This window comes from Sceloporus occidentalis, unplaced genomic scaffold (genome assembly GCF_023333645.1).
Source record: "Sceloporus occidentalis isolate IW3139 unplaced genomic scaffold, rSceOcc1.0.p SCAF_1, whole genome shotgun sequence".
Lineage (NCBI taxonomy): Eukaryota > Metazoa > Chordata > Lepidosauria > Squamata > Phrynosomatidae > Sceloporus > Sceloporus occidentalis.
Window position 1 is genome coordinate 169,231,350 of NW_028316981.1, and position 21,676 is coordinate 169,253,025.

General features: G+C 43.4%; 1 protein-coding gene across 1 annotated transcript; it reads left to right on the forward strand.

Annotated features, from left to right (window-relative positions):
* The first annotated feature begins 1,638 nt into the window (after positions 1-1,638).
* On the forward strand, positions 1,639-19,212 carry LOC149322700 (sterol O-acyltransferase 2-like). Its single transcript, XM_089531018.1, has 14 exons — positions 1,639-1,837; positions 3,171-3,246; positions 4,084-4,191; positions 4,658-4,940; positions 5,788-5,863; positions 7,016-7,097; positions 8,208-8,253; positions 8,688-8,817; positions 10,951-11,048; positions 12,356-12,454; positions 12,799-12,912; positions 14,029-14,058; positions 16,973-17,089; positions 19,128-19,212. Exons 1-14 carry the CDS (start codon positions 1,639-1,641, stop codon positions 19,176-19,178), a joined length of 1,509 nt encoding a protein of 502 aa, XP_089387144.1. The 3' UTR covers positions 19,179-19,212.
* The last annotated feature ends 2,464 nt before the right edge of the window (positions 19,213-21,676 follow it).

Below are 21,676 nucleotides of genomic sequence, written 5' to 3' on the forward strand. Positions count from 1 at the left end.
AGAGCTTATCCTTCCCACCCCCGTGGTTCGAATTGGAGTGGCACTGGGCAATGTGTGCCCTGGAAGAGGCAAAAGCCCAGCTCCCTGGAAGAAAAATGGGTGACACTGTCTCAGCTTCAGACCAGCTCCTTGACCAAGAGATGAGCCACACTGTTTGAAGCTCGACTCCCCCAGCCCTCACCACATGGTGAGGAATAAAGGCCACAGGTGGTTGTTTTTGGAAAGGAATCTGCCCTTTGAGAAACATAAAACCCTGCAGGCATTTTAGGCATTGCAGAGAACTTTTGTAAATGTTGGGATCTTAGAAGACAGGGAGTTTTCTCCCCCCCCCCCCAAAAAAAAATAAGTCCAGTTTATTCACTAGTGTGTGGTCAGTGGTTTGGTCAGTGGCTGAACCCCAGCATTGGAAGTCCTTTCCAAGGGAGTGTTACTTCCTCACAAGAGACTTTGTGGGAGTCAGAAGGAGGGATAGAAATATTTTTAAATAAATAAATTTTCAGCTTTCACAATGAAATTTACTGATAATTCAAACAGGAAAATGACTCAGATATCAGATGTCTAGCAAATACTCATCATCAAAGACAAAATTTCCAAATGTGGATGTAGATAAAATTGGCAGTCAGAGTGAAGCAGCTTGCTCTGAGTTTGCAATTTAACATGTTAGAAGTAATCTTATCACTAATGAGTGCCAATTCTTTCCTTCCAGGTGAGAGTTTCCTCCCCTTCTGTTCACTGAATCATCTGAAAAGCCGCCAGATTATCAACCTAAAGCTCAACTCCAACATGGAGCTAGGAAAGATAGGCCCTGAAGAAGGTGTGAGACAAAGGAGAACACAAGGGCAGACCAAAGAGAAACAGGAATCACGGCAAGTGACAGTGATGGTGAACTTTTTGGGGCCATGTGCCCAAACTGAAAAATTTTCCAGCACCGGGTACGCCCCCCCCCCCCCGCCCCGATGTTGGGACCATGACTTCTGCCTTCTGGGGCTGGGACTTCAGGGGCGTGACTTCTCCTCTGCCCTTTCCCCAGCCTCCAGCTGTCTCTGAGAGACAGCAAGAATCCAGGGAAGGTCTGGCAGAGGAGACGATGGACACATGCTTCTTTCCCGGCTGCCCTTTTCCTGGCTTGAAAGCTGGGAAAGGTCCCTGGGGAGAAGGAGGAAAAGGCACATGCCTGTTCCTCCTCTTCTCAGACCTTTCCCTGCCTCTAGCTGTCTCTCCAGAGGCAACTGGGGGCTGGGAAAGATCCCTGCGGAGGAGCAATGGGTATGTGCCAGTCGTTCCCCTCGCCTTTTCCCAGTCCCCAGTCCCCAGCTGTCCCTGAGACAGCTGAAGGCCGGGAAACACCCAGGAGGAGGAGCAATAGGCATGTGGCTCTTTTTCCCCAGCAGGGACGTAGCCAGGATTTTAGGAAGGGGGGTCCAGATTAAGTGCCACCATTATATTGGGGCTTGGGTGTGGCGGCACAGCAGCACACACCATTCATTTTTCTAACGGAAGTGGGTATCTGGACCTCAAGAACCCCCTCCCCTTGGCTACGTCCCTGTCCCCAGTGCCCTTTTCCCAGCTTCCAGATGTCTCAGAGAGGCAGCTGGAAGCTGTGAGAAGGCAAGGAGGAGGAGTCAGAGGTGCGCGTCTATGGCTCCTTCCCAGCACCATTTTCCAGCTTCCAGCTGTCTCCGAGAGATTGCTGAAGACTGGGAACGGGCAGAGAGGAGAAGCAATAGTTTTGCGCCTCTGGCTTCTCCTCCCTGCCTTCTCCTGGCTTCCAACTGGCTCTCTGAGACAGCTGGAAGCAAGGGAAAGGGCACTGGGGAGAAGGAGCCACAGGCCACAGGTAAGAATGAGCTACAGAGATGCAGCTGGAAGTCGTGGGAAGGCAGGAAGGAGGAGCCAGAGACAAACACCTGTGGCTCCTTCTCTCCAGCGCCATTTCCCAGCTTCCACCTGCCTCCGAGAGATAGCTAAAGGCTGAGAAATGGGAGAGAGGAGGAGCAATGGATGCACATGGACCTTTTCTTCCTCCTCCCTGACCCATGCTGAGCAACATGGCGTTGTGTACCACCCGTGGCACGCGTGCCATAGATTCTCCTTTAGAGGTCTAAACTATGCCAGCTTCTATATGAAACCCTTCTAACTCAAAATATAGTGTGCCCATGTTATACGCGGGCACGCTTTATGCAGCTTTTAGCATATGCTGAAAGCTGCACCAGAAGAAGGTTCCGCTCATCCCAGAAGGGATAATGGTGCACATGCCGCAGCATGCGCAAACCCCATTCATTCTAATGGGGCTGGAGCATACGCAGAATTCCCTTTATGTGGCGGGTAGGAGTCTGGAACAGATCCCCTCATATGGGAAGGGACCATTGTATAGTCCTTGACCAGTGGCTTCATCAGGGGGTGAAGGGGATATACCCAGTGGGAGTATACACTTGGTGGCTGGTACACCCAGTGGGGCTGGCAAGATTTCTGGGTGAGTGAGAAATGGCATAACATCCCTTTCCCGCTTGTCCAGAAGCCATGTGAGACCCCTAAATGGCCCTCTGTAAGCAGCAGGGGCTGCTTTGGGGGCAGCACACTTTTGTTTAGGTTCTGGTGCAGCTGCTCCTCTGAACAGCCATGCCAGATTCCCAGTGCCCCTTCTTGGAAGGCACTGCATGGGGAGGCAGTGTCTTTCCTTTACAGCCTGGCACAGTTGCCCTCTTGAGCAGCTGCACTGGACCCTGTACAGCACCACCTCCCCAAGCAATAGTCTTACCAGGTGGTGGCCAGCCAGCCAGGGGGCAGGCAAGCAAGGCATTGGTAGGGAGGGCAGTGGGGCAATCTCCCCCATCTGCTATCCTCCCGTACCGGTTACACCAACCACAGGGATGCCACTGTCCTTGCCCACAAGCTTACAATCTAAAACACACATGCAATACAAATGGGAAAGAACAGAATTGGAAAAGAAGCAAAACAAGGCACCAGTTAAAGTCACATAGTAATCCTAATAAAAATCAGAATGAATGGGAAAAGTTCAGTGCAGGAAGTCATATAAAAGTCAACCAGTCATGGATGCACAGAGTTGGTGCCTTTTTGTCTGCTGCACCCAGTGGAATGGCAGCAAATAGATGGCCATTGTGGGGCCAAGAAACTGGTAGAATTAGAGAAATAATGCTAATCATGGCCTATCTTGAAATCCCACAGAGAGAAGAGGCCACTACTGTACAGGCAGAAAGTCTTTGTTGAAAGCCGGTCCTTATTTGAGTAAGTATGTCTTTCCCTCTTTCCAACCCCTGGCAGGAAAGATAAATAATTACAGGGACACTGTATCATGACTGGCTCTAGCGTTCAACAGGCATATGATCTTGGACAGATTTCTTTCATTCCAATATAGTTCTCCCTCTTGCTTTCTGATACTTCCCACGTACAAATCAAACCACCTCCTCCTCACCTCTACATGGCAACCTGCTGCAGTCACAGTAGTAGGCAATCCCTTTTTCTCTATGTCTCTGCCATTTCCAATGTCTCCTTTCCCATTCCTTGCCAGTAGTCTGAATTGATCACTTGTAAGGAGGTTCGCCCACACCCCACAGCTCTTTCTGTTGCTCTCTCTGATTTGGCTTTTTTTTTATTTGTGTCTTAGGCCATTCCCATTTATTCTCCACACACTAATTGTAAATTATGCTCTGTCTGTATAATAATTATACTATTTCATTATGAGGTAAAACTAGGACTGATCATGCACACGACCAGGAGGCTATTAGAAGCTGGAGAAAAACCTCAGGTTTGCAGAACAATAAAAATCCCATTATGGTTTACGTAGCACTATGAGGTTCTGCATAGGTTCTACCATCAGTTTATTTTGTAATTACGCTATATGTTATAAATATCTGTTTTGCATCTCCTTTCTAGCAATTTCACAAATGAAATTCAAGGCAATAATCTTTAAACATACATTTATCTGGATTCCTAATGGCTGCCAGGAAAACTGATGAAAATACCCTGGGACTAAATTCAATCTCCAGTCTCCCAGAAATCTACTTATGAACACATAAAGCTGATCTGGTATCTGTCCTGTTCTTCTCTGTCTCTCTTTTACAGTGAGCTTCTGGAAGTACAGCATTTCCGCACCATCTACAACATTTTTGCGGCCATTCTCTGTATCTTTGTTCTCAGGACAGTCATTGTGGATTCCCTTGATAGAGGACGGTATGGTTCACAAGTGAGATTAAGGAATTTCCTGTGTTATATACTAATGCAATGAATAGTTGCTTACCAGGGAAGTAGAGGCTTGGGATCTGGTATTTCTCCTCAATAATAAGAAATACTGAAATAATATATATTTTTTTAAAAATGAGATTGCCATGCTGATCAATGAGAAAAGTCCAAACTCCACAGTGGGGGAATACCTTTATTATGGCCAACTACACACCACAAAAGTGTGCAAGCCTCTGTGTTCTCCAGAAGTCTTCATCAGCATAAATGATACCCACTCTTGCCAATTAATTGGTGGTAAAATCTGAAAAGGAAAAGGGATGGAAAGTGAGATTTGGATGTGCCTGAAACTGAAACTTTTAAGAGATTACTCTGTCTTGATGTTTCACAGAAGTCCTCCTGCTTTTATTATCCTGGTCCTGGTTCCTGTGTACTCACACCTTCCTTCTGTCTTTCACAGTTTTGTCCTAGATTTTGAGCTGTTCATCTTTGTTTTTGGACAGCTGCACATGGCACTCTTGGCTTGGCTCATCATGTTCCTCTATACCTTATTAGTGCCCTACAAGGTCCTGCAAATCTGGGCCAGCTCCTTGAAGACTTTCCAGTTCCCCACTTTCGTCACAGTTACTGCAGTGATGGTATTGCTTGCCTGCCATGCCACTGTTCTGGGCTTTTATCCCATCTACACTGTCATCTCCCAGCCTTTTGGGCCTGCATCCCGTCTCATCATCATCTGTGAGCAGGTGTGACTCTAGGGATATGGGTCAATGGGGGATGAGCTTCTAAGGGCCAGGAAAGGGACATTATTGGAGAAAATCTACTAGTAGTTTTAGCTGAAATTGTATCTTTGAATGCCCAGAATACAGACCCCTGGCATACATACAGCCTCCAAGGAAGACTGACGATATCTCCAGTGACAAAAATGTTTATACTTATACATAGATAGAAATCATTTTAGAAAACTAGATTCCTGCCATTTTACAGAAAAGACTGGGCAGTGTCTCTCTAAACTCAGAGGGGCCCTGTCCAGTCTTTTCTGTAAAATGGCAGGAACCTACTTTTCTAAAATGGCAACAATGGGAGAATGGTTATGCTCCTGCTTGCTGCTCACAGAAAAAGGGGCTTCCTAAACTTGCATTGCATAGATTGCCCAGCACTGTCACAATCACAGCTGCTGGTGTTTGGCTTTGTGTAGAGCTGTCAGATTTAGAAAGTCAGCATGGACCAGAAGGGAGAGAACAGGTCATCTACACCTGAGCCAGGGGCTTCTCAAAGCCAAGCCAGAGGAAGTAGCTTCATAAGATGAGGTGGAGCTTGATTGTACCCTTGTGTCATCTGCTCCATGCTGAGCTGGCATGTATGTAGAATGCCGGTCCTTGACTGTCCATAGTGGTGGTGCTGAAGCTAAAGCAAGATCATAATTGTTTCCTCTGCCAAACCACCAGAGAAAAGAACAGGGTGCAGAAACCCCTCTCTTAATTAAGGACCAGGTAGTTTTGGTCCCCGGTTCAGGATCTGCCACAACAGCACTTAAACAGTAAGTCTCTAAGATGCATGCTTTGTCAATACTTGGTTTTCCCTCCTTCCTAGATCCGTTTCCTGATGAAAAGCCATTCCTTCCTGCGGGAAACTGTGCCGCCCATCCTTCAGGCCAGGTCAGATGGTGGTGAGTGTGATTTGGGGGTCTTCCGGGGTTAAGAAATTAAAGAATCTCACCTGTTTTCCAGTGCTTGTAACTCCTTCTTCCTCTTGACATTAGGGGTATTAGGTCTGTGATGGTGAACCTATGGCATACGTGCCATGGGTGGCACGTGACGCCATGTCACCTGGAATGGGTCAGGGAGGAGGAGGTATAGGCACGGGTGCACCCTTTGTTCCTCCTCCCTGCCATTTCCCAGCCTTCAGCTGTCTTTTGGAGACAGCTGGAGGCTGGAAAATAGTGCTGGGGAGAAGGAGCCATAGACACGCGCCTCTGGCTCCTCCTCTCTGCCTTCCCTCAGCTTCCAGCTGCTCTCTTCAGAGGAAAAACTGGGGGCAAGGAAAGGTCCAGGAGGAGGAAGAATGGATACGTGCCTATTCCTCCTCTCTAGGGACATTTCCTTGTTTCCAGGCCAGGAGAAGGGCAGGGGGGAAAGAAGGAATTGCCCCGCCATCCCGGACCTTCCCTGGCTTTTAGCTGTAACTCAGAGACAGCTGGAGGCTGAAGAAAGGGCAGGGGAGAAGTCCTGTCCCTGAAGTCCCACCACCAGCACCAGGTGCTACCCAGTGCTAAAAAAAAATTAGTTTGGGCACACGGCCCCAAAAAGTTTCACCATCACTGTTCTAGGTGAAATACCAGATAGGGCTCTTGTACCCTTAATGGATGTGCAGAGGAGGGAATTTAAGCAAAAAGTGCTTGTGTGATAGGATTCCCAGCCTGCTTCCAAGATATGACTTTTCTCAGCATGCCACACAAACCCATGTCTTTCTGGTACTTCCTCCTTGCTCTTAGCTGCTAGTGGCATCACTAGGGGTGCAGCACACCTGCTGACACTGCAGAAGAAGGATGACAACCATTCGGGCTCTCCCAGTTTGCCACAGCAGCAGAGGCCACCTCATGAAGAGACTGCTGCGGCAGTGGCAAAGAAGAGTGCCAAGTGCCCCTTTGCCAACTTTGCTGGGCTGGCAGGGGAGGCCTCCTCACAAGGTGATCTCCACTGCTGCAGCAAAGGAGAGGGATGACCTTCCTCTTTTGGCCATTGCTGTCTGCCCCGGAAGCCCCCTCCCACACCGGGTGACACTGTCAGCTCCTCCTTTGATTCTTTCTCTCGCCTTCCAGGAAAGATGCAGCCACCACAATTGTCTACTTACCTGTATTTTCTCTTCTGCCCTACTTTGATTTACAGAGAGAGCTACCCAAGGTGAGTCCTCTCCACACAGTCACGGGTTAAACAGATGGGCCAAAAGAAGTGGTTTAAGGCCGCTTTGGCAGCATGGCATTTAGATGATGTATGCTTCCAAAGTGGCCAGAAACCGCACCCAGCTGCACTAAGAGGGGAAAAGCTGGACTGAAAACAAGCCCAGAAAGTTCTTAACTTTTATTGTGTATATAAGCGCCCCAATGCAAGACCATTCCCAAAGAAGCACTCCATCCTATCCCTAACGGCACATATAAATGCACCGGTGCAGGTTTACATTTAAAAAGGACAGCGGTGCCATATCAAAATCATCAGGGTGGCAGTGCAAAAAAGTGAAAATGTGACAGCTCCAATGGATAGAAGTACAACATACACAAATCAGACAGTCCAAGATGGGGCATGGGATGAAGGGGAGGGGTGAAGGGGGCATTTGGAGGAGGCCATGATTGTGCATTGCCAGTATCCCAGTGAAGGATCGCAGGTGCAACTGTGTGCACAATCAAAGGGGGCAGCCATCTAATGGGATGGCATCTAGGCAGCAGGCAGTCACAGGTGGTGTGTGTGTGCAATAGTGCGCATGAATGGTGGGGAGGGGAATTGCAAAAAAAATATTAAAAATACCCAGCAGTGTGGCTTGACACTGCACCATGCAGTTGTGACATGTGCATGTAGGCTGCCTTGACATGTGCATGTGGAGTGGGTGGTGCGGTCAGCAAGGTCTCAGCCGACTCTTGGAAGGAGGAGCTTCGAGCCGCTTTTTCCTGCCCATCTGCTTTGCACACAGTGTTAGTCTTTGGTAGCTTCTGGGATTTCTAGTTCCCATACAACGATCCTTTGATTTTAAAAAAGTGGGGGTGGACTTAAAAACTGGGGAAGAGGGGAGAAGCACATCTGGCACACTACAGATGGGCTGGACTGTGGTTCCCATCATCCATAACCAGCATGGAGAGAGAGAGCTGGTGTACTGCTCTGGGAATTTACTGCAGAAACGGCTGTGGAGGACTGCTGTGCAGAATGCCAACCCTCCAGTAAGCTTTTCGACAAAAGGGAAGTGATTCATCAAATGAAGAAACCCTTATCCAGTGCCTGCTATTTTCCTTGTGCTATTCATAGGACACCTTGTGTTCGCTGGAGGTACGTCATCGAGAATTTCGCTAAGGTGAGAGACACCAAACAAGGTTTCAATACATGAATCTTTATGCCAATGAGGGGAACATTCAGTCACCCAATAACATCTTAAATCTCAGCCCAGCTGACTCCAGGTCTGAAGGGACCCTGGGCAAAGATGCCAACTGCTGGGGCCCCTCTGCTGCTGAGGTGCTGTGGAAGATGGACATGACAGTGGGGCTGGTGGTCAACAACTCTCAATAGCAGCAGGTGCCAAAAGACAGTCACTTAAAGATCCCACAATGCCCTAGCTATGAGTGATGCTGTGGGAGGGCATTGTGGGAAATTAAAGAGACCACAGGAGCCAGCTGCTTCAAGCGCAGCTAGGAAATAATTTTTAAGGCTCTGGTCAACCCTGACATGGTGTTCTTGCCCACCTTAAGCAGATCCACACATTGAGATGGAGCTTTTCCCTCTGTCACACAGTTCTTTGCGTGCCTGTTTTATGGATTCTACGCCCACAAGTGCCTCTGTATTCCTGCCTTCAGCAACATACACAAGCAGCCCTTCACCCTCAGAACCCTGGTGCTCTGTGTCTTCAGTGGAACACTGCCAGGTATGTGCACAGAGCAGTGGCTTAGTCTGTGTGATGGAGATGAGATGCAATAATCAACTGGGAAAAGTCAGGGGTGTAGCCAGAGAACTTTTCTCAGACAGAAGTTTATTTACTTTGGACTCCATCTTATGCCACTGCCAGCAGCCGTATACTAATCCTCTCCCACTTCTCTTGTCCCACTCATGGTCTCAATTTGTCACTGGCCTGGCCTGATTATTTAGTCCTGCATAAACAAAAGAAAGTCGAAGAATATTATGTTGGTCACCAGTTTTCCAAACATATCATCGCTATCAGTTTCTTAAAAGTAGACTTCCAGTCATCATAGGGTCCTACTTTGGAAGAAAGGTGGCATACAGATGAAACAAATAAAACAAATAATTAAAAATAAAGACGTAGAAGTGTGTTGACAATGTTTCATGGAACTGAAAGAGCTGGATAATATACATTTTCTAGTATGGCTTCAGTGCACTTAAGCTTTCTTGTCTCCTCTCTGTCATGGGAAGGATTTTTAATGCTACTAGGTATAGGGATCACACTATCACTTACTGAAGCATTTGAAACAGCTTTTCATTATTTATACAGTTCTGTATGTGCATGTCCATGTCCCAGAACTTTGGGTATTTTGTTTCTATATAAACAAGTCCTGGACTTCAATTTACAGAGACATAGCCATGTTAGTCTGGAATATCAGTATGCAGAGGTATCTTGCAGCACCTTTAAAATCTCTTCCAGTGGGCCTATCCACCCGATCTTCTATGAAGAACCTAAGAAAACCCTACTTTTGGCTGTAATACTGCATGTTAGATGATGGTTTTTTATTGTTCTGAACTGTATTTTTAAGTGATGATTTTTTATTGTAATCTAGATGTTATTGTGGTTTTATGCCTGTTATTGTGGTTTCATGCTTGTAATCCCACATCGATCCATTGGGAGAGGTAGGAAATAGATATAAAATTTATTATTATTATTAACTGTGGAAGACATTGTAGCATGAGCTTTCGTACACTTGGACAGATCAAATCTACAGATGATAATGCTACAATGTCTTTCACACAGTCTCAAAAGCACTGCAAGATCCCTCTGCATTCAGTAGCTCCTCCTCCCTAACTGTGAAAAGAGGTAAAGTTTATTTGCAAAGCTTTGAAGTTATATATCCATGTAGCTCCCAGCAATGGTCACTCATAGATTCATTACATGGGGACCCAACATCTATCCTGTTCCCTCCTGCCTTCAGGGTCACCTTACCTGACTTAAACAATTTCTTGTAGTTCTGTCTGGACAATCTAGGCTACAGTGCATCTTCAAACAAACAAACAAACAAACAAACAAACAAACAAACAGGTATATCGCAGGAAAAGTATTTGCTGTACATATATCTCCAGTTAACTTATCAGCACAATGTAATTAATATAATGACAGAGAAAGGCAAGAGACTTTCAGAACCAAAAATCTATCTGCCAAAAGTTTCTAAAAAGTAGTGTTGGGAAGATCAGCTTGCTGCTGATCTCCAGTTCCCACCAATATTTGGGGGTGGAGAGCATAACCTCATGTCATTGTGTCCCAAGGTATGCCCCAATAGAAGAAAAGAATAAAACCATATGGGCTAGGAAGGTTCCTTAGATTTTAACCTGAGACACAATGATAAAAATTGCTATCAATTTATATAAAACAACAACGGTTCAGTAACATTTGGAGGGTCCTACCATTCCCATCTACTTAACATAAACCCATTGAAATCAATGGGGCTTAGGTCAGCTGCAAGTAATAGTGTCATTCATTTGGGGGGGGGGGGGTTCTGTTCTGGGTAGAATTAATATTGGATTTAATCTATTGTTTGTTCCTTAAGATTTGGTACCTTGTTTTAATTTTTGGAACCTGGTGAGCCATGCTGTTAAGTTACATTTAAGGAAAATAATTCCCAGCAAAGATAAGTATGAACAAGAAACCTGAAAGAGTAAAACTATAGAATGAAATTGGTTGAATTTTTATTTATATTTTTAATAAACACAAATGAAGATATAAAAATAAAACAAGTATGATATAAATTCCTCCAGAGTTGCACAATTCTATATCATACCTATAAATATATATTCCAGTCTAAGATCTTAATGTTTTCTCTGTCTGTCCCCACAGGAATATATTGGATACTGCTGTTCGGCTTCTCCTTCTTCCAGTGTTGGCTTAATGCCTTTGCTGAAATGCTGCGCTTTGCTGACCGCAGCTTCTACAAGGTGATGGCAGGGACTCAAGGAGGTTCCAGAGAAGGGACTGGGCTGTTTTGTCTTCCATTCCACCTGCACATGCCTGGTGGATCATTTGGTTCCCTGTTAATGTTAGCGTTCACATCTTTCAAATAATGTCCAATGTCCAAAGTATATATAAAAAAAGAAAATAAGAAACAAACACACATTTTGATTTATGAAGAGCAATGACAGCTGAAGGGGAGGCAGAATCTATGGCAGGGTCACCTAGAGAATATATGACACAGATTCTATGGCTGATGCTTACCAGGGATTTCCTCTGATATAACAGGCTATAGGTCCAGGTGAGAGATAGCATTTGTAGAAGGAACAGGGTACAATTTCAAAAAGAGAATATGGACTGGAGAGTATCTTTTTCCCTACAGGCAGAAAAATTAAGTGCAGGAGAGAAAGGGAAGTGAAAGGGATCTAAGAGTCTTGGTAGACCACATGCTGAATATGAACCAGCAGTGTGATGCCACAGGCCAAGAAAGCCTACACAATTCATGGTTTTATCAATAGGAGTATATTGTCTAGATCAAGGGAAGTGATAATGCCAACGTATTCTGCTTTGGTCAGACCTCACCTGGAATACTGTGCCCAGTTCTGGGGACCTCAGTTCAAGAAGGATGTTGACAAGCTGGGACATGTCCAGATGAGGACAACCAAAATGATGAAAACTTTGGAAACCATGCCTTTGGAGGAGTGGCTTAGTCATGTTTAGCCTCATGAAAAGAAGGTTATGTTTAAATATTTGAAAGGATGTCATATGAAAAAGGGAGCAGGCTTGTTTTCCATGGCTCCAGAGACTGGGACAAGGAGAAATGGATTCCAGCTACAGGAAAAGAGATTCCACCTAAATCTCAGGAGGAACTTGCTGACAGTCAGAGCTGTTTGACAGTGGAATATGCTATCTCAGAAGGTGATAGAGGTTTTTAAACAGAAGCTAGATGGCCATCTGTTGCCAGGGACGTAGCCAGGATTTTAGGAAGGGGGGGGGGGTCCAGACTAAGTGCCACCATTATATTGGGGCTTGGGTGCGGCAGCGCAACAGCACGCACCATTCATTTTTCTAACGGAAGGGGGGTCCAGACCCCAAGAACCACCACCCCTTGGCTACGTCCCTGCTGTTGCACATGCTTTAATTAGTGTTCCTGCTAATGAATGGCTCCTGTGGTCTCTTCCAACTCTATGATTCTATGAGAAGATACAGGAGAAAACGGCCACAGTAGCATGCAGAATGCTACATGCCTCCCTATCCAAATTCATTGTTGCTTCTTTCTTTTCATCCTGACTAGGACTGGTGGAACTCCACATCTTACTCTACATTTCACCGGAAGTGGAATGTGTTAGTACATGACTGGCTCTACTATTACATCTATCAGGACCTCCTGTGGGTAGGTAAGGGTTGGGAAAACCACACTACATAGGATGGCGGATGGGGTAAATAGGCAAGACAGAGACATGGGCACATACAGCAAGGGTGCAGGAATATGTGGCCCTCCAGATTTTGCTCTGTCAGATTTTTCTTTTTTCTTACTTCAAGCTCCATAGACTTCAAACAGGTAGACCAATGATCAGGAAGGTGGCATTTGTAATCCAACAGCTTCTGCAGCCAACAACATTCGGCAAAGCATGACTTCCTCAGTCCTGACAATCCACCTTTGACCTGGAACAACAATTCACTCTTCCTATTCATACATGCTTTCTATGTTACTTACCTGTGCTCCTTCCCTTCCAGGTATGCAAATCAGTGGCTCAGCCTGTGGCTCTTCTGTCTACTTTCATTATTTCAGGTGTTATCCATGAATATGTCTTAACACTGTGTTTAGGCTACTTCTATCCAATCACATTCATATTATTGGTCTTGGGCATGTCAGAAGGTCAGTACTACCTTTATAAAATTCAACACTTTATCCAGCTATGATAGAAATGTCTATCTGTTATTCCATTTGATAGTTCAGAAACCTTAGATAGTATAGTTTATTCATGACAACCAAATACAGGTTATAGCTATCAAATTACAAAAATGATTAAAACCTTTTAAAACTTTTTCAGTCAGTTAGCTCTATAACATAAATTTTATTATTATTTTGCATTGGATTTAATACTTTTTTAAGGAGGGGAGGGTACCAGGGATTTTATATGTTTTGTATTTTTAACTTTGTTAGCTGCCCCGATTGTTCTCAGAGGGGCAGGATACAAATAAATTTTATTATTATAATTATTATTATTATTAAAGGCAAAATGTTTACACTAAAATTTAAAAAAATATTTCATACTAAAACATATCACAATTTTCCATAATCCATTCAAATTAGTATAATCTATTTATTGCAGATTACCATGCAGGCCTTTATCCTCAAAATCTAATTTAAGTTTAGTCTGCTTTCAGACTTAGCTGTATTAACTAACAAGTAAGTGATTTTCTCCAGGTCATTTTGGTTAGCTAAGTTCTAAACGTCTCTTCATAAACTTATCCCTTGGGGCTTTATATATCCTACAATGTAGCGTATAGTGTGTAGTGTGTTCAATATCTCAACTTCCACGAATGCCCTATGAAGAAGAGGTTGAGTTATTTCTGAAAAATATTTTTCCACTTCAAAGCATACATTAAAAAAAGGAAAACTAGAAGAGATCTTTTAAGCTATAATGGCATCAATATCCCACAGAGCATAATCCTCTTGCATCCTTTCTTTGCCGCATATAGTAAAATATTAATTTTCTGATTTCCTAAGGACAAAGAAAATTAGAGTTATTGGCCAGTTGATTAATCTTATCATTGACATAAATATTAAACAAAAATGGGGTAAGCAGTCAACCTTGTCTCACACCTTTGGAAGTTTTAACCTCTTCCGATAATTGCCCCATTTCGCTTACTCTTACTTGGATACTAATATCTGAGTATAAATTCTTAACTAAGATCAACAAGTGTCTATCAATTCCCAACCTCCACAATTTGTGCCATAACCTCTGCTGGTTTATTCTTTCAAAGGCTGAAGTTAAGTCAACAAAAATAGCATATAAATGCTTTTTGGAGGAACTTGTATATTTCACTCCCTGATGGTTCAGTATAAAACAGTGGTCAGTAACTGATCTGCTTTGTTGGAAGCCAGCCTGTTCCTCAGCAATCACATTGTTTTGATCTGCCCAGTCTTCAGCCTTAGATAGAAGATAACATGTATATAATTTTGAGGTGAAATCTAACAAACTAATAGGATGATAGTTGGCTGGTAATGTTTTATCTCCCTTTTTAAAAATAGGAACCACAATACTTTGTCTCCACCCATTCAGAAATTTCCCAACTGAGTTGATAAAAGAAAAAAGCTTTGCTAATATGGGGGCTCCCCAGTACAAATTATCCAAAAATATCTTTGGATGAAGCATGTCTTCTCCAGGTGCCTTCTTCCTTCTATGTAGACTTAGAATTAATGAGTTCACCTCACTTGCTGTTACTACTGGCCATGCCTCCGAAAAACCTTAGATAGTTTCAACAAAAAGTTTTTAAAGTCAAATAGTGTTTAAAGGGGTCCCCATGCAGAAATTGTACAAGGAAATGTTAAAAAAATAAAAATAAAAAAGAATGTATTTTGTTATAAGAATGTAAACCTACTTCAGCCTTTAGGAGAGAAAATTACAGGAGAGGGAGAGAAATTAAGATGAGCTAAGAATAGAGTAGAGTGGCCTGTCACTTTCTCTTGGCAGAAAAAGTGTCAAGCTGGTGATTAAGAAATTTAAAACATTAGAAGCCAAGCAAAAAGACAACAGACACCTACATCTTCCATCCTTTGTTCCTGTTAGCACTTTAAAACTTTTCATAAGCTGATTGGATCTTACATCTTTCAATTACATGCTATTAAAAATAAGCCTACATTGATCAGTTTTTACATCAAAACTTCATCAAAAACGTCTTTTGTTGTCTCCTTTTTAATTATAATTTGTCTTGTAGACTTTCATTCTCAAAGCTTTAAGAATATAAATCATTTTGTTCAAAAATTCTATCAACCATGTATTTATAAATCTGTCATCCAAATGTCAATTTAATTTGGACTAGTGATTATAAAATGCATTTTAGAATCCATGTGTTGTAGTGGTTTCAGTGTAGGGCTAGTCTACGCATAAGTGTATTATTTGATTTGCAGCAGATTCTTGCATATCCACATCAATGTTTGATAATGCACATCCTTATGGATACTCTGGTAAAAACTGCAAAGCCTTTTCTATAGAGTGTGTAGAATTGTTCATGTACCCCTTACAAAAAGCTTCTCCAAATCGCTTGTAGTGGGATCACATTCTGCTCAAATAGAATGAGGAGTATGTTAATTTTGCAGAGAAGCCCTTAGACTCAAGCCTGAGTCTAAGACTGGAGACCAGGGTTCAAATCACTGCTCGCCCATGGAAACCCAGTGGGTGACCTTCGGCAAGTCAAACTCTCTCAGCCTAACAAGAAAGCAATGGCAAACACCGTTTGAACAAATCATGCCAAGAAAATCCCATGAAAGATTTGCCCTGGGGCTACCTTAAGTTGGAAACAATTTGAAGGCTCACAACATAACAGATTATCAGATGCATATCAACTTAGGGCTTTATCACACCCGTCATTTTTGCACTGTACTCTTGCAACCTAAAAATAAAATGGTATAATACTGGCATAGGAGCAGCCACCACTACACTTCTTCCTTTAGTGTGACAGGCTGCTGCCAGCACTGTGTTACTTTCCTTTCCTCTCCCTTAACCCCTCTCTCCCTCTCTTATGCCTTGCCTGACATGCCTTTCGGTTGGTATTTTTAGGGGGGGAATCCAACATTTCCACACTATTTCAGAGCTCTGCAGCCCCGATCCACTCAAAACAATTTCTGAAACTTCATTCAGGGCTCTGGAGCTCTCAGCTAGCATGAAAAAGTTTTGGAAGGGAGTTTTAAAAAGGGAGAGGAGGAGACAATGAGACTACATGACTGTCAATTGTGCTACTGCCATGGGAATGGCTTTCTACACCCACAACAGGGCGCCATTGCCATTTCATTCACATGTTTTCCCCCATGAATGAAAAGACACAGGTCAGGGAAGGGGCTGCTACAAGAGGGAAGTAGTGTCGTGTGGTCAGCGTCGCCAATGCCACTTCCTTCCCTTGGGAATCATGTCTTAAATACAGCATGTGATAAAGCCCTTGGTAATATTTCAGCGAAACGTATGTGACAGGACCTTAAACAGCTATAACAGAAACTGACTCACAAGACTGCCATAAAGCTCCTCCAAGATCATAAGAGCACAACAACACAGCCATACAGAATAAAGGAAGATGCATAAAGATGTATTTAACATCATTAAAACTATTTATTGGCCATGGTCTATTCGTTCTATATTATTTCATGGCCACACAAGACCTCATTTTTAGAGTTGATTTTTAAATTAAGACTTTTCTAAGGCAAAATGATGTAGGTGCTGGGTTATCTTTACTGACCCTATTGAAAAGTGTAAGGTATATCCTAATATTCCTTTTGGCTTTTTCCCCAGCCCATCCATTGCTCAAGGACAAACTCTAGTTTTTCGTATTTAGCAAAGCTCCAGAAATCCTATTTAACATCCAGATCTGGCCTGGTCTATTCTCTTCATGTTGACAGCATTCCAAAACATAAACATAAAATGCAATAGCATCCATGTGATCTCCTGGTGGGCTTCTTGTAGGCTACTTGCTGTCTACTGTGTAAACAGATTGCAGGATGTAAAGACACGTTTGTCTGATGCCACACAGTTCTTCATATAGTCTAATATATGAAGCCAGAATCAGAGCAAGAGCTCCCAGAAATGATGGTAAAGGTCTCCTTTGTTCAACACAGTTGCTGAACTATATACAACTAATCTCCTCCCCTCAATTCTTCTTCACAGGCCTTATTAGCAGCAAGCTCAATTTTAAGAAAACAAACCCCAACTGGAACATCTTCTTTTGGGTCTTTTCCTTGTTGAGTCTGGAGATCCTGATCAGCTTGCAGTACCTAGAGTGGTATGCCCAACTCCATTGTCCAGTCCAAGAGGTGAGCATAACAGCTGAACAAGGCCTCTATTTCTGCCTCTTGCCAGTGCGTATTAAAGATCAAATGTCTCTTACACCGTCTGTGTGTGTGATGTACAAATTAGTACACAGACAAGCACTGTTACTCACATAGTTATGCTATGATTTCACAGACAGGGTGTTTAAGGCACATCAGTAAATCTCAACAGGATCTGACTCCTCTATTAGGGCTGGCAGCTAATAGAGGAGTCAGATGTGACAATCATTCCATTTCACTAAATATGTGGCTTTTTGCTTTCACCATTCCTTCAATTTCTGATAATGAGCCAAGAAATTTTCCATCTCCTCATACCAAGTGTAAGAATCTTCAGAAGGTTCATCTGAAAATGAAGCAATGACCAGGAATGTCAATTTGAAATTCAATGTTCTGAATGTTTCTTAGTGCAAAAGCAGGGTTATTTTGTCAAAAAAGTTTATTTATTTATATTGTAAAAAAAACAAGTACACAATCCAGATTCCCATCCACAGGATTGCTTTAATTGAGGTCCACTCAAGAAGAGTTAACAACAACAACAACAACTAAGGGCTTGAACAGACAGGCCAAAATAAAGTTGCTTCGGGTCACTTTGGAGGTATGCTGTTTAAATGACACACGCATCTTAAGAGGCCAGAAGCTGTGCCAAAGCTGTGCTCCAGTCCTTAGGACTGGAGCATGGTTTTGGTGTGGCTTCCGGAATCTTAGGATGCATGCAGCATTTAAATCACATACCTCCAAAGTGACCAGAAGCCACTTTATTTTGGCCTGTCTGTTTTGGCCCTGTGTTGAGCAGTTAAACAGAAGGAGTGCAATTGAGTCTCTCTTGCAATGAAGCCCTGGTGCAGTGGTTAAATGCTGGTACTGCAGACACAACGTTGTAACTTTCTTGTCAAGATTTGTTTGGGGGGGGGGGGGTTCCTACTGCTTCTGAGGCTGTGAGAGTGTGACTTACCCAAGGTCACACAGTGGTTTCTGTGGACTAGCTTGCTTGCTGCTTTTTGTGCTTAGTACTGAAGCAATAAAACAATAAAACCATCAAGAACACTGAATTTCAAAAGCAATTCCCACTCCCTGTGAAAGATGAAACATTTTAATTACCCCACGCTTCATATACAGGGAGAACAGTAACTATATGTCCCACCCTTCTTCAGGGACGAGAAGATTTATGACATCAATTTACATCCCTACTGGTAGCAATCAGTTGGTGGTTGCCATTTGAATCCAAATTGTATACGTACATAAAGAAGCTCAAAACCTCATAGGATGGTGGAGGACCAGGTCTGCATCTACACTGAAGAATTAATGCAGATTGGCACTTCTTTAACTATCATGCATCTATAGAATTCTGGGATTTGTAGCTTTGTAAGACATTTAGATTTCTCTGCCAGAGAGCTCTGGTGCCACAACAAACTACAAATCCCAGCATTTCATGGATGGAACCATGACAGTTAAAGCAGTGTCAAACTACATTAATTCTGCAGTGTGGTAGAGTAGCCCCAGTCTTAGAATACAAATGTTATGGATTTGGATATAATTTTTAGTTGTCGATGCTTCTTTTATCTGTAAGGAAAGGTAAAATTATAATTTCAGTTAAAATTTAATCTTGGAAGGCAAAAGAAGTGCTCCTTCAGACATCAGCTAGAAAGGAAGAACTGCATTAAACTTTTGGTTGTTATTTTGCATTAAATCAGTACAGGAGCAATGTAACATAAATAGAGCCATCTTCTTAAGAACTGGAAGCTTGTGTTCACAGCAATTATAGTGTGTGTGTGTGTGTGTGTGTGTGTTAATCTATGAATAAAAACTTCAGCATAAACTATATGATGAACATTGTTTCATGTTGTTGTTCCAATACTATTATTGGTCCACAAGCTGTAATACAGTTTACAGGCCAATCTAAGACATTAAAAACACAACACAAACATAAGAACTTATCTGAAGGAGTTTATAATGCACCTTTTATGAATGTCCTTTCCTTCACTGACTCTCACTCTTTTGTCCTTGTTTTCCTTCTTTCTTTCAGAGGACATTCTGGACAACAGTAATCCCGCGATTCTTGACCTGCCATTCCTAGACCACAACCTCCACTGCAGACCGTTTAGCAAGCAATCTCTCCCTACTGCTCCTGTCATCACATTACTCAAAAAGACTCTCCAGACGGAGGCATCCTGCATCCCTCCTTCTGCCTTTCTAATTGTGGAAAGGATGTCTAATGTCTAATCTACTTACACCCTATCTAAGTTTGTCAGCACCGCAACAAAGTAATACCTATCTAGGGTTGCCATAACTGTCAACCTACAAAAAAGGTAGGACAAATGTAGGACAAAATTTAGCCACAAATGTAGGACATATTTTTATAATGAAGGACACACGAACAACTAAAAAAATAATAATTTTAAAAGCATTAATATAAACGCATGTTTCTTAGGCATGCTCAAAATGGAGGACATTTTGGCATTATTCCTACACAGATGGCAGAAATGTACTTCCCTTTCTGGCCAACCCCCTCCCCCCATTCCAAAACACACACAACACATTGGGGCATTTAACATGGCTTTATTTAACATGGCCTCTTGCATATTTCAGAGGCTTATTGCATAAATAAACCCTTTGGGTTTCACACTTAACATGGTTTAACATGGCCATGCATATTTAACATGTCAAGGTGGTTTAACAAGAAGTGGATTTGCCCTCAGTTTCAGGTTTCTTACACAAACCGTACTTCTCAGAAGTGTGTACTTGGTCAAGGTACTTTGATTTTTCTTCACTGCTCATGAGTTTGTAAAAATCAGAGCAACTTACATTGTCCATGCCTGAGAGGCTTGCTGATATCAGGGACGTAGCTAGGATTTTAGAAAGGGGGGGGGGGGGGTCCAGACTAATGCCACCATTATAATGGGGCTTGGGTGCGGAAGCGCAGCAGCACACACCATTCATTTTTCTAATGGAAGGGAGGGTCCGGACCCCAAGAACCCCCCCTTGGCTACGTCCCTGCTGATATCAATATCACCATCATCATCATCACCATCATTGTCACAACAAAGCAGACTTGTTAGCATTAAAAGCACAAAAATACACAGAAAACGCACTTTGTGGAAAGTCACTCTCACCTTCAGAAACAATGGGTGCATGTCTCAGAAGCTGATTGGTATCAATATCACCATCACCATCACCATCATCATCATCATCATCATCAATATCATTGTCAAAACAAGGCAGACTTGTTAGCATTAAAAGCACAAAAAATGCACAGAAAACTCACTTTGGAAAGTCACACTGTCTCGGCTACAGAAACACTGAGCACATGCCTCAGAAGGTGACTGATATCACCATCATCATCATCATCATCATCATCACTATCATTGTCAAAACAAGGCAGACTTGTTAGCATTAAAAGCACAAAAAATACACTTGGGGGGAAAATGCACTTAGGAAATGGCCACCCACCTCCATCTCCTCCTCGGCGCCAGAAAAGGGCGCTTCCCCTGCCCCTGGCCCAGAGGCCTACCCTCGGTCCTCCTGCTCCTCCTCCTCCTCCCTGAGGCTGGACAATGGCACACTGGGGCTGGAAACAGCCCCGCCCCCAGTGTTCTGCCATTGGCATGCCAGCCAAAGGGGACAAGCTCCTTTTTTTTCTAGCCCCGCGTGCGGGTGCACAAGTGGGGCAAGCGCACACTGCTGGTGGCTGCAGTCCAGCCAAGTACCGCGGGTGGCGCAGGCAAAGGAGGAGGTGGAGGTGGCGGCGCAGCCGAGGAGGACGAGGAAGAGGTGGAAGTGGGTGGTGCAGCTGAGGAGGAGGAGGAGGATGTGGGTGGCCGTCCGGCCACATTAGCAGCCGCAGCAATGACCACATGAGCAGGCCCGGCCCAGAGCCGTGCCCAAACCCAGGATTTGGCAGTAACTGGGACGGGATGGGACCAGCCCGGTATCACCAAAAATGGGACTGTCCCATGTGCAGGCGGGATATGGCATCCCTATACCTATCCCTTATTATTTGCTCCTAGCATTTGAAGTCATGTGTGTGGACCATGTGTACTCTGTTTACACAGCTTCAGCCTACTCAGTTGATCTGGATTGTGAACTTGTTTTTTACAATATAAATAAATACACTTTTTTGCCAAAATAATCCTGCTTTGCACTAAGAAACATGAAAAGTGAAATCTAAATATAGTATCTCACTTGGCTCTCTCCCTGAAAATAGCCTAAAAGTTGAAACAGGGTCACATCCATGACCCTTTCTAAAGAAGCCAAAAGGAAATGAATAGGACACTGCCTCAAGATGCTTACAACTGAAATTTCAGAACTGGAAGAGGGGTCATGGGAATACAGGATGAATATAAACCACACACACACACATTACAAATACATAGCTTTTGTCCCAGATAAAGATAAAATAGGTAGAAAAACTCAATGATGTTTATCACACTATACTCTTAAAGTGCTACTATTCCACTTTGACTCCTCTAGCTGCCTCCTGTTGCATGCTGGGATTGGCAGTTTTAAGGAGCTGAACTTCTCTGCCTGAGAATTCTAAATACCCCTCCTTAAAACTGCAAATCCCAGAATGCAACA

Coding starts and splice junctions, on each gene's coding strand:
- LOC149322700 (XM_089531018.1), top strand. CDS start 1,639: ATGGCTCCTTCCCAGCACCATTTTCCAGCTTCCAGCTGTCTCCGAGAG. Junction 5,864..7,015: donor TCAGGCCAGGTCAGATGGTG/GTGAGTGTGATT, acceptor CTCGCCTTCCAG/GAAAGATGCAGCCACCACAA. Junction 17,090..19,127: donor TCCATTGTCCAGTCCAAGAG/GTGAGCATAACA, acceptor TCTTTCTTTCAG/AGGACATTCTGGACAACAGT.